The sequence below is a fragment of the Hydractinia symbiolongicarpus genome, chromosome 4 (genome assembly GCF_029227915.1).
Source record: "Hydractinia symbiolongicarpus strain clone_291-10 chromosome 4, HSymV2.1, whole genome shotgun sequence".
Lineage (NCBI taxonomy): Eukaryota > Metazoa > Cnidaria > Hydrozoa > Anthoathecata > Hydractiniidae > Hydractinia > Hydractinia symbiolongicarpus.
Window position 1 is genome coordinate 24,446,168 of NC_079878.1, and position 12,890 is coordinate 24,459,057.

Genomic DNA, 12,890 nt, shown 5'->3' on the forward strand with positions numbered 1-12,890 from the left:
ATATTGAAATTTCTTCTTAAAAAGTTTTGAAATATTATAAATATTTGAGTACATATTAATGCAATGGATTACCCATTTAAATATATATACAAAATTAAGAAAAAAACTAAACTTAAAAAATGATAGCTACCGCCCATCTTCAGGAAAAACGAAACATATGAAAATCATGCAGAAGTGTCTACGGATTAGTAGGATTTAAAAGTTATTCTGCAGTACTCTCTATCGTGACTATCCTATTTTGGTGAAATACAGCCGGAGGTGTGAGAAAGCTAGAACGATAGAAGGATAGAAAACGTTAGACTCCACGTAAAATTAAGAAAGGCTAAAGTTTTTATTTTTTTAAAAAAAAGCAATCTAAACTGCTATTCTCATTTCCCAAAAGAGTGGGCGCGTTTCTTCGTGCAAATTCAAATCTAAGAGTACTTATAAAAAAATTATTTAAAATATTTTTAACCTAGAATTTATTGTGTTGATCCCAAAATATATGATGTGCCATTTTGTCATTAAAACTGGTGTTGTTAACCCACTCAGCTGTACAGTTTCCGCGGCAAATGAGCTACGCCTTTACATATTCTGCACTGCTCTATATGCACATGTAGGTGTCACAAAAATAAACTCTATATTGCAAAACATTACTCATATGTCAATGCTGGTCGTTCTTGATTCGTCAGCTATGTTGGTAGACACAGTACAGGGAAATAATGAAAAAATACAAAGAACTTTGAATAATATATCCTAAACTAGTAAAACTTCCTTTGCTGGTGTTGCATAAGTCTTCATCACAGCATTCAGGCTAAAGTAAATGAAACATGCAATTTAAAAGATGCAAAAAGAAGCCGAAAGTTACATAACAGGGATCACAATTTTATTTTGTAATTTTAAAAATATTATATGATTAGAGACGTTTGGATATCGTTACACAATCTTACTTTGCAATCGGTAGAATTGAATTCTCTCGGTACATGGCAGCCGAAGTCACATCCATCCCAGTGTATAGACCAAACAGTACACTTCTTCGTTACGACTCTCTTTATCTCTTCTTCTTCTTTATATGAGTACGACACGGTGAGACATTGCTCACTAGAATGCTCACACTCCACAATGGACCTTTTATGATAACAATCTTCCTCGTCGACACCTTCGCACGACCAGCATTTTAGAAGTGTGTTGACTATAACAGAACAATATTATAACTTAGTTAACAACGGCTTTAGGCCCCAATAAATCAATATTTTTATGTGACCATTGTTTTATAAAACAGAGCATTCAAACAATTAAATTGGGATAGCTCCATGTTTTGTCTATATATATCATGACGGTATAGCGTAGAATTTTAGCAGAAGTCGGTAAAAATTGGTAGGCAAAGGGAGGAAACGAAGTTTAAAATTTTTGATCACTCAGAGTCTGAATTACTCCGCAGATAGTATTTTTAATAAAGATTGAATTATTTGAATAGAAGAGAGGAAAACAGAATGAAAAATTCACAAGATTTCACAATAGTCATCAGAAATAAGGTTTTCTATCTGCAAGTGGTTTCGATTCTATGGAAAACTTAACCCCTTATGCAATATTTATACCATTAATAATAGTGGAATAGTTATCAATGCTAAATAAAAACATGAAAAATTCGCTGCTACCCAACTTCTAAATATTATTGTGACTCATTTCGCAGGCACATTAAATCAGACACGAACACGATTAAGAAATTATGAAAATAAAGTGCAACAATAAATGGATGATGCAATGAATCATGCAAATGGAGTCTAAAACGGGTAGTTGACAATTTCATTTTTTCTGCATTGATGTCAAATTCGAATTTACTGGGGAGGGTGAACACTTTGTCTGTTAAAATGAAAAGTTGATGGAGGAGAACAGCAAGATCTAACGTCTAAACTACCGACTGGTACCCTTGTGGTATAGCTTTCGTTTGCGGGAGGTCCTGGGTTCAAACCCCAGCCGAGTCATGCCAGAGACTTCAAAAGTGTAAATCAATCATTTCTGCTTAGTGTTCAGCATGAGAATAGGATTGACATTTTAGGCGTGTTTAGTTGAGCGATTGCTGTGCTTGCACGAATTTCGTAGCTCAAATAATGGAATCTTTAAGTGCAATGGGACCCCTTTCACAGGACCTACATTGATAACAGCACCAATAGAAACTGAGAAGGATATCCTGGGTAAACAAAACAATTTCAGTAAATGCAAACTCTTTGTCAACCATGTTACCCCTGACGATTTGGATATTCTGCGTGAGGGGATGAAGCACGAATTATTAAAGTTTGGCATATTATCAGATTAAAAATTAACATCACGCTATCAAAAGCAAAAAAAAAAAAATATCACGCTTTTGTAGTCTTATGGTTAAGTACGTTTTGAGTAGTAAGACTCACATTCTTCCTCGATAACCAAGAATGAATAAAATTAGATAATAATGGAGAAATTATCAGGGAAATTGAGACACCAAATATTGTTTCTTATTAATTTTCTTCATATATTGTGAATATTTTAAATTCCACTATCACTTTTTACCTGTTACTCATTCAATGATTAACTGTGCAAATAACAAAAATTTTTATAGAGATTTCATAGTTATTATTGTCAATTTTATTGCTATCTATCAGGTGTGAAGTGTCGAAACGTTCACAGAAAAGTTGAAATAAACTTAAATTGACAGTAAAAAGCAGTAAAAATTATACATACATATTTTTCATAAACAATTGAGTTGCAAAAACTGGAATTTTAACCGTTAAGAAACTGATCGGGCTGTCAATTTGGAACTTTAATGAACTGAAGTTGAAAGTTACATGATGTAGCAAGCAACATGTAAGAAATATCTTTAAAGTAAAAAAAAGTAAATTGACATTAAGTAGGAGCATCAAAGTAGAAGTGAAAACACCGAAAGTTGAAATCTTTCATACGCTTACCAACTTTTAGGTAACTTCGAGGTTGAAATCAATATTTCCCTTATCAAATTAGACTGAAATTAAAAAATCGAGTTACTGCTGATGAAAAACCTTTGTAAATGCATACATTGTCGGCTCAGAAGAAAAATTTAATATCTTTGGTGTGTTATCAACATATTAGGATATTATATCTAAAATTATTTATGTTTGCATGTATCTATTTTTAAACATTGTAACACAGTATCATTCCCCAGGGTTTTTCCCTCTCTTTTTAAAACAAGGACTGGGAAAAAGGCTGTATTATTAACTCCGATTATTCACAATCATAAACATTATCTTTCTTATCCCAAAGATTAGATAATGATAACAAATCAAAAAAATATTTTCTTTAAATAATAAACTAGCGACTTACCTCGCTGTAGAAGCGACATCATGCACACCAAATATAACATGGAAAAGTTTAAAAACATTATACAATAATATCAAAAGTTATAAAAACACTTCGCATATTTTATTAGCTGTCGCAGGAAAAAAGCCGCTCATTTCTTAAATGAATAATTTTTATCGAAATAAAAGCTTTCTTTTTCTTTCATCTAATGAATGTTTTATTGCCCGTTTATAAGTGCAGTATGCGAATATTGTATAGTTCTATGAATAGCAATGATAAAGATATATACAAGAAAAAAGAATAAATAAATAAATAATGTAGTCGTGTATTCGGAGGTTTTTCTAACGCCAAATTTATGATTGTTCATGATTGTGTACTGTTTGTTACGTTTTGTGAAGTTGTTATATTCCAAAGACAATTAGATTTCTTCTTTCCGTTTATAACTGTTGTTGAATATTTATTCAAATCGTTTGAACACCTGATAGATACTGTTTTTCATTACTTCATAAAAGTTAGGCGGACCAAGGAAATTATTCTTTACAAAAATGTTTATATTCCCTCCCCTCGTTTCAAAGTTTTGTTTTTAAGTGCAGCGTTCATCTCTGTTTCATTCCAAATGATCAGCACATTTGGTCGTTTTTATATACGTGTACTGTACAAAAAAACAGTTTATGTTTTCCTGACAGTTTGCTTTTGGAAGATATTGTTGTATAGAATCAATTTTTGCGATAGCTTTCCAACCGTGTAGAAAATAAGAATGTTTACACAGTTTGTTTTGTATAAAACCTAGAAAAAAGTCTGACTTCAAAAGTTGCTTAAGCTAGAAGCTCTTGTACAGGAAAATAGACCAATGAGCTCTTGTTTAGGTTGTACTTTTGCCATAGCTGCGTACCTAATACCAGGCTGGAAACCTTGACAAGTTCAAGCAGTTGTCAGTCAGTCCACACTGTCAGTCTCTCAAAAACCTCCTTCGGTTAAAATATAAAACAAGAAGCCCGTTGGCTTGAAGATTTCCGCCATCAGCAGAAATAATAAGTATGGGATTAAAATATGTCATATAGTGTGAGATTATTCTCAGAGAACAAAAACGCAATGCATGTTATCTGCACCAAAGTTTAAAAAAGTTTAAAAACAAAGTAAGCCCAGCGTAAATATCTTTTGTTCTGAGGACAAAACAAAGTATAAGAACATAAGTCTCAAAATTTAAGAACATGTTAAGATTATTTTAAGGCTTTGTGAAGCTTGACTACAATTTTTTTTAATAAAAATATAAAAAAATATAAAAGATCCAAGTGCTACACTTTGTAGCAATTATCATCAAAGTAGGGTAATACCATAAAATACAGAACAACCGCCCCCTGCTGAATAAACACTGCTACATAATTACACGCATTGCCAATTAAGCGCCCCTTTTAATGGGTGAAATTAAATAAGCTCCCTGCCCAGGGGCTTATTTGTCATTTACGGTACATTAAGAACATCCCAAGAATACTTATAGGCTGCATTTCAAACACGTTAAAAACATTGCAAGGCATTTTTACCATATTCATGTTCTTATAAAAAAATAATGTCTATATATAAATAAAAAAATAAAATATTTTACATATAGTATTCTCTAAAAAAATACAAGAAGCCCAAGTACAAATTAGGCTATTACAAGTATTTTTTTATTTCAATTCATAATCTGTATTTAACAAATATATTCTTATTTCAAACGCATCCAACAAAAAGTGGTAATTGAGTAAATCAGCAAGCTCTTCTGTTTCATCATTGTTCCATCTTTTTTTTTACCGCTTCTGTCAACAAATCTTCACATGCAAATCACGTTTGAATGACGCTTGAAATTGTGAATTGTTGGGTAAAAATTAGTTCAATGAAATCGTGGCAACATGTTTTGTATCATAGAACAATTTGGGACTGGTTTCCTAAAATGTGAAAAAACAGAAAGTACAATAAAAGCTACCCGAATCACCCAGAACCACCCAAAATCACAAAGACGCATGCGTGTCCAATCGTTTTCAATCTTTTATAATTCAAAAATTTAACGGACCAGCCATCAACGTTCAATGGACCCAGGGTACCAACTTCGTACAGCCGACTTCCCGAAAAACGAAAAGTTTCTTTTTCAAGTCTCAATTATAAAATGTAATTTTTTGTACGAAAAAGTTTCATAATTCCTAACTTCTTACTAAATATAAGGTCTTCTACCTAACAGGAGTCTTTCCCTTTAAAGTTTATGGAATACACGTTCGATATCGGTTTGAGACAAAAAATTTAAAGAACGCCTACTCTGCGAAAACGAAATCACATTCGAAAAGTACTATCCAACTGCAGAGCTAGTGCGGTATCAAAGTTGAAAACTAAGTCTATTCTCGCAACAAACCTGACTCAACTCAATCGTCATCAACTGCTAATTCTGATATCAATCAGATGATCCATCGTCAAAAAAGCAAAGAAATCAAGAAATGCAAATTCTGTGCCCAGCAAACGGCAAAATATGCAATACCTGTAAAAGTAAAGGACACTTTTCTAAATAATGTCGAAAATCTAATCAAACTTATCTCAACATAATAATAAACCAAAAAGATAATCGATCTCTCAACCAATAATACAATGGTTACGTATAAAATAGACACTGGTGCTTGTGTAAACGTTCTATCGATCTCTGTCTTTCAACGTCTCAGCAAAAAAGCAATGAGTGTGACATCCTACTCATATATTTTATATACATACCACACGAAAACCTGCTTGAAAAGTATCACTCTGAAATTATTCTTGAATTAATGTTGCATAGTCCTATTTTTATCTTTAATATATTATAAAAAACATTTACACCTGTGAAAAACATGTCAATTTCCTATGTGCTCATGCAAGTTTTTGAAATTTGATATCTTAAGAACTGCCCTAGATTTTTATATGCTTTTCGTTAAAGTTATGTACAGGACTTTTGGGGTATGAGAGGCTTTATGTCGTACAGTTTTCCACTATGATTGAAAGGCTCGTTGATAGACAAAGTAAAGTTGACATAAATTCTGTGTGCAAACAGTGGTGTTACCTGCACTTTTTATGGTATATTCAGCTTATTAGCACTCACATCACATAATTCTCTGGTTTCTGAAAGCTATGGCATGTCCACTTCTTAAGCTTGCTAAATTTAGTAATGTTTCAGAATTTGGGTATCAAAATATAATCTTACCGAAGCAGTCGACGACAATTTCTGCACACCAACAACAGAAGTACGATAGGTGTCTTTTATATATATATATATATATTTATGTATTTATATCGTATTCACAGTATCAAATATATAGCTAGTTTAGCAATAAATCAATTCAATCAGCAAACTGCTTTTCACCAGCATAAAACTTTGTGGCTACCTAAATAAATTCCCTGGGTGGGAGGGAATTACCCTTTGTATATGTATTTCTATTAGTTTAAAACGCAATATAGCCTCGTTCTCAGAACTAAATGTGTCAAAACGAGAATTTAGGCTTTAGCCTGGATAAGTTTTAGGCGTCCAGGCTCTGGGCTGTCTCTATCTATCTATCTCTCTATCTTCCCAGGCGATTTTAAAGATTCCGCCCTCGCCGGCGGAAATCAATTAAGATTTCTTGCGCATAAAAAAGATTCATGAATAATTTTCACTTATTTGAATATGTCAAATGTACCTTTTTATCGCAAACTATATGGGTAAGATTTTTGCGGTAAGAAATTTTTGCGTAAATTATTTTTGCGATTGAGTTTAAAATAGTTTAAAATAAAAGAGTTTAAAATAAACAAAATTGGAAAAACAATTTTTAAAATGCAGAATTTATATTTGAGGTTGACTGTAATAAAAATTTGCGATCAGAATGCTTTTTATACAAAATGCAGAACTTATTTTTGCGATAGGCTGCTGCCAATAACCCTATTTGGTCCGTCCGAGGATTCCGCCCCCCTCCCCTGACGGTTTTTTTAATAACTCCTTCATGCTATATTTGATGGCTATGATACTTAATGAGTTTCAATATTCATCTATCAGACGGGTTTTTTTAATAAATCTTTCATGCTATGTTTGATGGCTATGATACTTAATGAGTTTCAATATTTATCTATCAGACGGGTTTTTTTAATAACTCCTTCATGCTATGTTTGATGGCTATGATACTTAATGAGTTTCAATATTTATCTATCAGACGGGTTTTTTTAATAACTCCTTCATGCTATGTTTGATGGCTATGATACTTAATGAGTTTCAATATTCATCTATAAGACGGTTTTTTTTAATAACTCCTTCATGCTATGTTTGATGGCTATGATACTTAATGAGTTTCAATATTCATCTATCAGACAGGTTTTTTTAATAACTCCTTCATGCTACGTTTGATGGCTATGATACTTAATGAGTTTCAATCTATTATTTATCTATTTTCCGCAAAAATTTCTGCTTAACCCTTTTTATGCTGGGGTATAAGGAACGAGTTTAATGGATGATTGTCAGCAACTATTTTAATACTAAGAGTGACAATTATACTATTTTGTCACTACCTATTAACATATTGAGGCACAAAAAGACTACAAAAAATTGATATGCATTATTAATAAGCTGTAGCATTTATTTAGTAGATCCTTTTTTAAGTATGTTAGATCAAACTAAAATAATACATAGGGTGACAAACTCACAATAAACTCAAGACACGTAAAAAAAGATCAAGGAATTCAGGAGGAAGAATATGGGCGTAGCTTTAGAGGAGCAATGGCGCTAAGGAGGCTTAAATGGGTGTTGTAGCAAGGGTAGTAAAGTGTTTTATATAATTATAGTTCGATCAATATCTGAAGTAGAGAATAGGTCAAGTTAACCAAATATTTTCTATAAGAAAGTATTAAAGAAAGTTAAAATGGTTCAAGATATCAGATGTTTAAGTTACCGGAAGGTATCTGTACATCTATTTAATAAACACTTGGTTCTTGCCTTTAGACATTGATAGAACTGCAGCTGCTGTCCAAGAGAAAGACAGAAACTTAAAACTTTAAAATTGCACAAACAATTTTTCATAAAAGAGTAAAAAAATATATATAAAGTTTTTAAATAATAAACATTTGTTCTTTTATTTAATAGGTTGGTCGGTCAACTTTGGTTTTCCGTGACTTATGTCATGACTTTGACAAGTTTCCTGACGTCTCTACAGGAGTTCTTTGCGTGAAAATGCTTATTAAAAAACAACAATTTCAAAGCATTATTTTATTTGTAATTAAATTGACTGTTTACATTGTGTACAACAAAGTGTGGTCGTCCAGATCGTTTAACACCACATCACCAAATAAATCTATATCAATCAACGTGTCTGCAAAAAGATATAACAGGTCCATTTGGTTTAAAAGTTCTGACTTTAAAATATTTGCGAAATGACTTTAATTGTCTTATATCGAATATTATTATAGTCTCATAAAATACAACTTAAAAGGATTTATGCTGCATTCTTTTGTGAACCTCAGCATTTTGGATAAGTTTGGGGAGATGGTGATTTAAATAAGGCATGATCTATAATATGAACATATATTTAACAAAAACTTTGTTTTACAATTATAATTTAAATAATTTTTATTCTCCTAAATATTTTTTTCTAAATTTACATTAAGTGACTACAATATTATATATACCATTGAAAGTATCGTGACTCTGTTATTGCCCTGTACCTTAAACGGCACCAGTCAGGGTTGTAACTAGACTCCACTTCAGCAGACAGAAACACACGTCACGTCATAAATTTCACTTCAACCACTCGTTACATTTTTTTAATTTAGATGGAAATAACTTGATTAAACTCCAAACGAGTTTATATTATCTTTGTAAAGTATATTTTTCACGTTGGTCTCTAAAGAACACCCTTGTGGAGTGTAAATATATATTTAAAAAAAGTTTTTTTTTAATTTTCTTGGTTACACCTCGCACTCTTTCAGTAAAGGGGCTACAAACACTTAAAGTGAGCTCTCCATCATTGATGTTATTCTCAAAGTTATATATCAAAATCTTGTTTTTGTTCTTAGTTCTCATTTTCATTCATTTTATTACCGCTTGACTTTCGTGTAAGTCACTAAATTTATAGACCAACAGCCGATCCATAGCCCCTTCAAAATAAATTTAGACACTATTATGTCTTATTAAATAATATTATATAAAAAAGCTGCTAAAAAATATTTTTTTTTCTATAAATCTATAAATACATTTTATATATCATATGAATATCAAATATATAAAAATAATCTTATATACAAATAAATTTTCTCTATATACATTCCCTATGTATTTTTTAGCAAAAGCAAACATTTTATGAGTGCAAAACTAAAAATTCCCTTTTGTCTCAAGCCTACCTTTTTTTTGTTACTTCAATTTGTTTTGATTTGATTGTTAGTTTATAATCCTTTCAAAGGGGAAATTCTAAGCGCCATCGTTAATGTTTTAGGCTGTGGACAATGAAGATAATTAGAAGCTTAACAAGTTAAATACAACATTTTATGTTAGAAAAATATATCACAACTTGTTTTGTAAATACTGAAAAATATTTTGTAAAAAATAAATAAATAAAAATAAATAAAATAACTAAGGTATAAAAAAATATAAAGATATAAAAAAATGTATCTATATAATTTCATCTGAAGACATTCAGTCTAAGCATCTCTTGCGTTGCCATAGCTCCTCTTTAAGCATTCCAATGACATACTCGTACTGATTCAACAAAATAAAAGCGCTCTCCACCTCACTGTTGTTTGTTTTTCTGGCTTCTGCATATGTCAATATATACTTTGGTACAGTCTTCATTTCAGGCTCCATGTCACAATCTTTTTTTAAGTCCTAAACCAAGAAAAATTAGCCTTAATCAATAGTCTGATCTTTCCAACTTGATAAAGACAGTTCCTAATTAGTTTCCTTAACACATTTGGAGCTGAACTCGTTTGTGTGTCTCGCTAACGATGAGGTCATCCTTTTACAAAAATAGGGTAGACTTTTTAATCAAAAAATTCTTATTCATCAGCTATTATCAAGTAAATTTTAGTGCTAAAATTGTGGAAAAAATCAACAGCTTTAAATTTTACCCTTTCGCGATCCACAAAGTCGTTGTAAAGTATGAACGTGTTAAGTTGCATTTCGGGAATTTTCTTTTCCCAAGATGGAAATTTTGCTTTTAAGTCCTGGTAGATGCTGAGAAGACCTGTGTGTATGTCCTTTAACATTGAGCTGTAGAAAACTAGGGCATCTATGTCCTGAAATGTAAAGTAAATGAGTAAGAGATACATAAATAGAAAATTATTCGCATAAACAAACAAAACAAACAAGCTACATAAATAAATAAATCAATAATTTTATTACCATTCTGTTAAAATCTTTTGAAGGGGGTATTTTGAATGTATCATATGAGACATAATCGCACTTGCTTGTCTGTGATAGATCATTTGACTAAAAAAAATGAAAAACGTTTAATTTTTTGGTGTTTTTATACACAACTTAATAACACTTTTAGAAGCTTTTTGTTGAACCCTGAAAAAGGATTTTCGAACAATATTTTTGCCTTGTCAAGACCATAGCAATCACAAACATTAAACATGAGGGATTGGTTGGCCGTGTCTCCCATCCTTAGACTGTAATGGTCCTGTAGCCAATCAAATTTTCATAATGCGTGTGTTAGCCAATCAAATTTTGTAATGCGTGTTAAATTGAAGATTCGAACAAAAGAATAAAAAAACTCACCAATTCACATTTGAAATCGCTGATCAAAGAAAATCTGTATTTATCAGTCGTTTCAATATCTTTTGCTAACTCAATGAATCCAGCTTTTGCTTTCTTGCAAGCAACTGTCGAAGAATAATCCGCCGACAGTGCAGCCGGCATTGGAACGGCTTCGGTAACTATGGTTGTCTTCGGCACGCTCGCATACTTCCTTGTACGGACATCATTCATTGTTCTCTGATGCGTGTCTTTTGTTGTTGTCAAATAACGCTTTGTACGAATGCCAGTCATAAGAGAGTTTGTCACAACGTGTGCTGCATCCACTGTCGTAGATTGCAATGTAGACGACGTTGTTGGCACCGACGTTCCAGTGGTTTCAGAATAAACCGTGGTTGTTTTCTTAGTGCTACTCGTTGACGTTGAATCGTCCACAACGTCTGAACTAACCAACTTTCCACCGTTCATTTGTGTTGTAGCCGCTTCCGGAGTAGTTGAAGGGCTTTCAATAACAATTTGTTTTTCTAATCGATCTAAGGTGTCATCACTGATGCTGGCAACTTCCTTGTTTGACTGCTTTAAATAACTAAAGGTCATTCCCCCAGCCACCATTGCAATGGTGAACAATAGCGCAATCACAACTAAAAAAAATATAAAATAAGAATTTAGGTGAATAGCTAGTTTTATTGTTTAAAATTTCCCAAACATATCGGGAAATTTGTCACTTTTCCCCGACAAATATTTCCCTGATAATATCTGAAAAGAGTATTTTTTGTATAATATACTTTTCAAGAAATTTTATCCTTTATAAAAAAATTTATTAATAGTTACTACATTAAAAAAAGGTTGAAATGTTTTTTTTCGTGAAGTTGTAGTTGTCGGGGGAAAATTGCAATAACTATTTTTTTTCTTTCTGCCAAAGTTATTCTCAGAAAAAGACTAAACTTTGAGAAAATCTTTAAGGATAACAAGATAAACTACTTTTAAGTTTATTCTTTTGATTTAAAAAAAATCACGCAACGCTTTCTAATTCAAAAATGGCGCGAAAAGCGTGAGTAATGTTGTGAAGTAATTAATGTAACCTAATTTAAACTTAATTACTTCTGGAATATAAACAAACTTAACTGTTTTAAATAAAATATTTTCTGCAAAGGAACTTAAGAAAGAATACTCACCAGTGATTTTTGTTGTCTTTTTTTCCATAAAATATCTAATTTTTTTCAAGTAATCTTTATTTTTCTTCCCTTCACAAACCTGCAACACTGCAGTAGGTTTCATAGGAATATCACTGAGGTCTACCTCAACAAAATTTTGAACTTCTTCCATCTTTTTCCCTGCTTATAATTTTTGAGCTTGCTCCATTTATAATACATAGCTATCTTTTCGGTATTTTCCGTACTTATTTTCCACATGAATTTTTTCGTATAGCTTCCTTACCGGCGGGAACTTCCCGACCAACGAAATTACCCACGATCAGTGACAATTTTTTGGCTCTTTCGTTTTACCCTGTTTATCGTGCAGTTGATTTGTTTATTTTTAGAATTTTCTTTTTGTCTATTATGCCTGGTTTCCATATGTGTTACTTTCAATTTAATTTGAAAAAGCAAGAACTTGCTCGATAAATTGTCGCAAATGACAAAAATAACCTCCTGGGCATAGTTATAAAAATAGTTTTCGGCGGACCTATCGGATGAGAAAAACTCAAATGCAGGGCCGCCGAAACTGGGGGACGTGGGTTGAGGCATAGCCCATTCCTTTTTTTTTCTGAGATTGCTTTGATGGCTACTAAAACACTATTTTCTCTATCTCAACACTGTAAACCAATCCGGAGGTAATAAATTTCAAAAGAATTTAGGAAGTTTAGATCATGACGAGGCCTCTCTGTGGTGACTTTGCTGGA

At 32.1% G+C, this 12,890-nt stretch overlaps 2 protein-coding genes across 3 annotated transcripts; one reads left to right on the forward strand and one right to left on the reverse strand.

The window, feature by feature from the left end:
• Window positions 1-371: 371 nt before the first annotated feature.
• LOC130641976 (uncharacterized) lies at window positions 372-12,510 on the reverse strand. 2 transcript variants are annotated; one of them, XM_057449030.1, is made up of 9 exons: window positions 12,166-12,510; window positions 11,015-11,631; window positions 10,637-10,723; window positions 10,363-10,530; window positions 6,485-10,120; window positions 5,672-5,794; window positions 3,313-5,213; window positions 930-1,171; window positions 372-793 (listed from the first exon to the last, which is right to left on the reverse strand). In XM_057449030.1, exons 1-5 carry the CDS (start codon window positions 12,314-12,316, stop codon window positions 9,932-9,934), a joined length of 1,212 nt encoding a protein of 403 aa, XP_057305013.1. In that variant the 5' UTR covers window positions 12,317-12,510; the 3' UTR covers window positions 372-793; window positions 930-1,171; window positions 3,313-5,213; window positions 5,672-5,794; window positions 6,485-9,931. The 2 variants fall into 2 exon arrangements, with proteins under 2 accessions (XP_057305013.1, XP_057305012.1); XM_057449029.1 differs by lacking the exon at window positions 5,672-5,794.
• LOC130641977 (uncharacterized) lies at window positions 7,885-8,677 on the forward strand. Its single transcript, XM_057449031.1, has 2 exons — window positions 7,885-8,061; window positions 8,387-8,677. The coding sequence occupies exons 1-2, from the start codon at window positions 8,044-8,046 to the stop codon at window positions 8,675-8,677; spliced, it is 309 nt and encodes a 102-aa protein (XP_057305014.1). The 5' UTR covers window positions 7,885-8,043.
• Window positions 12,511-12,890: the final 380 nt, after the last annotated feature.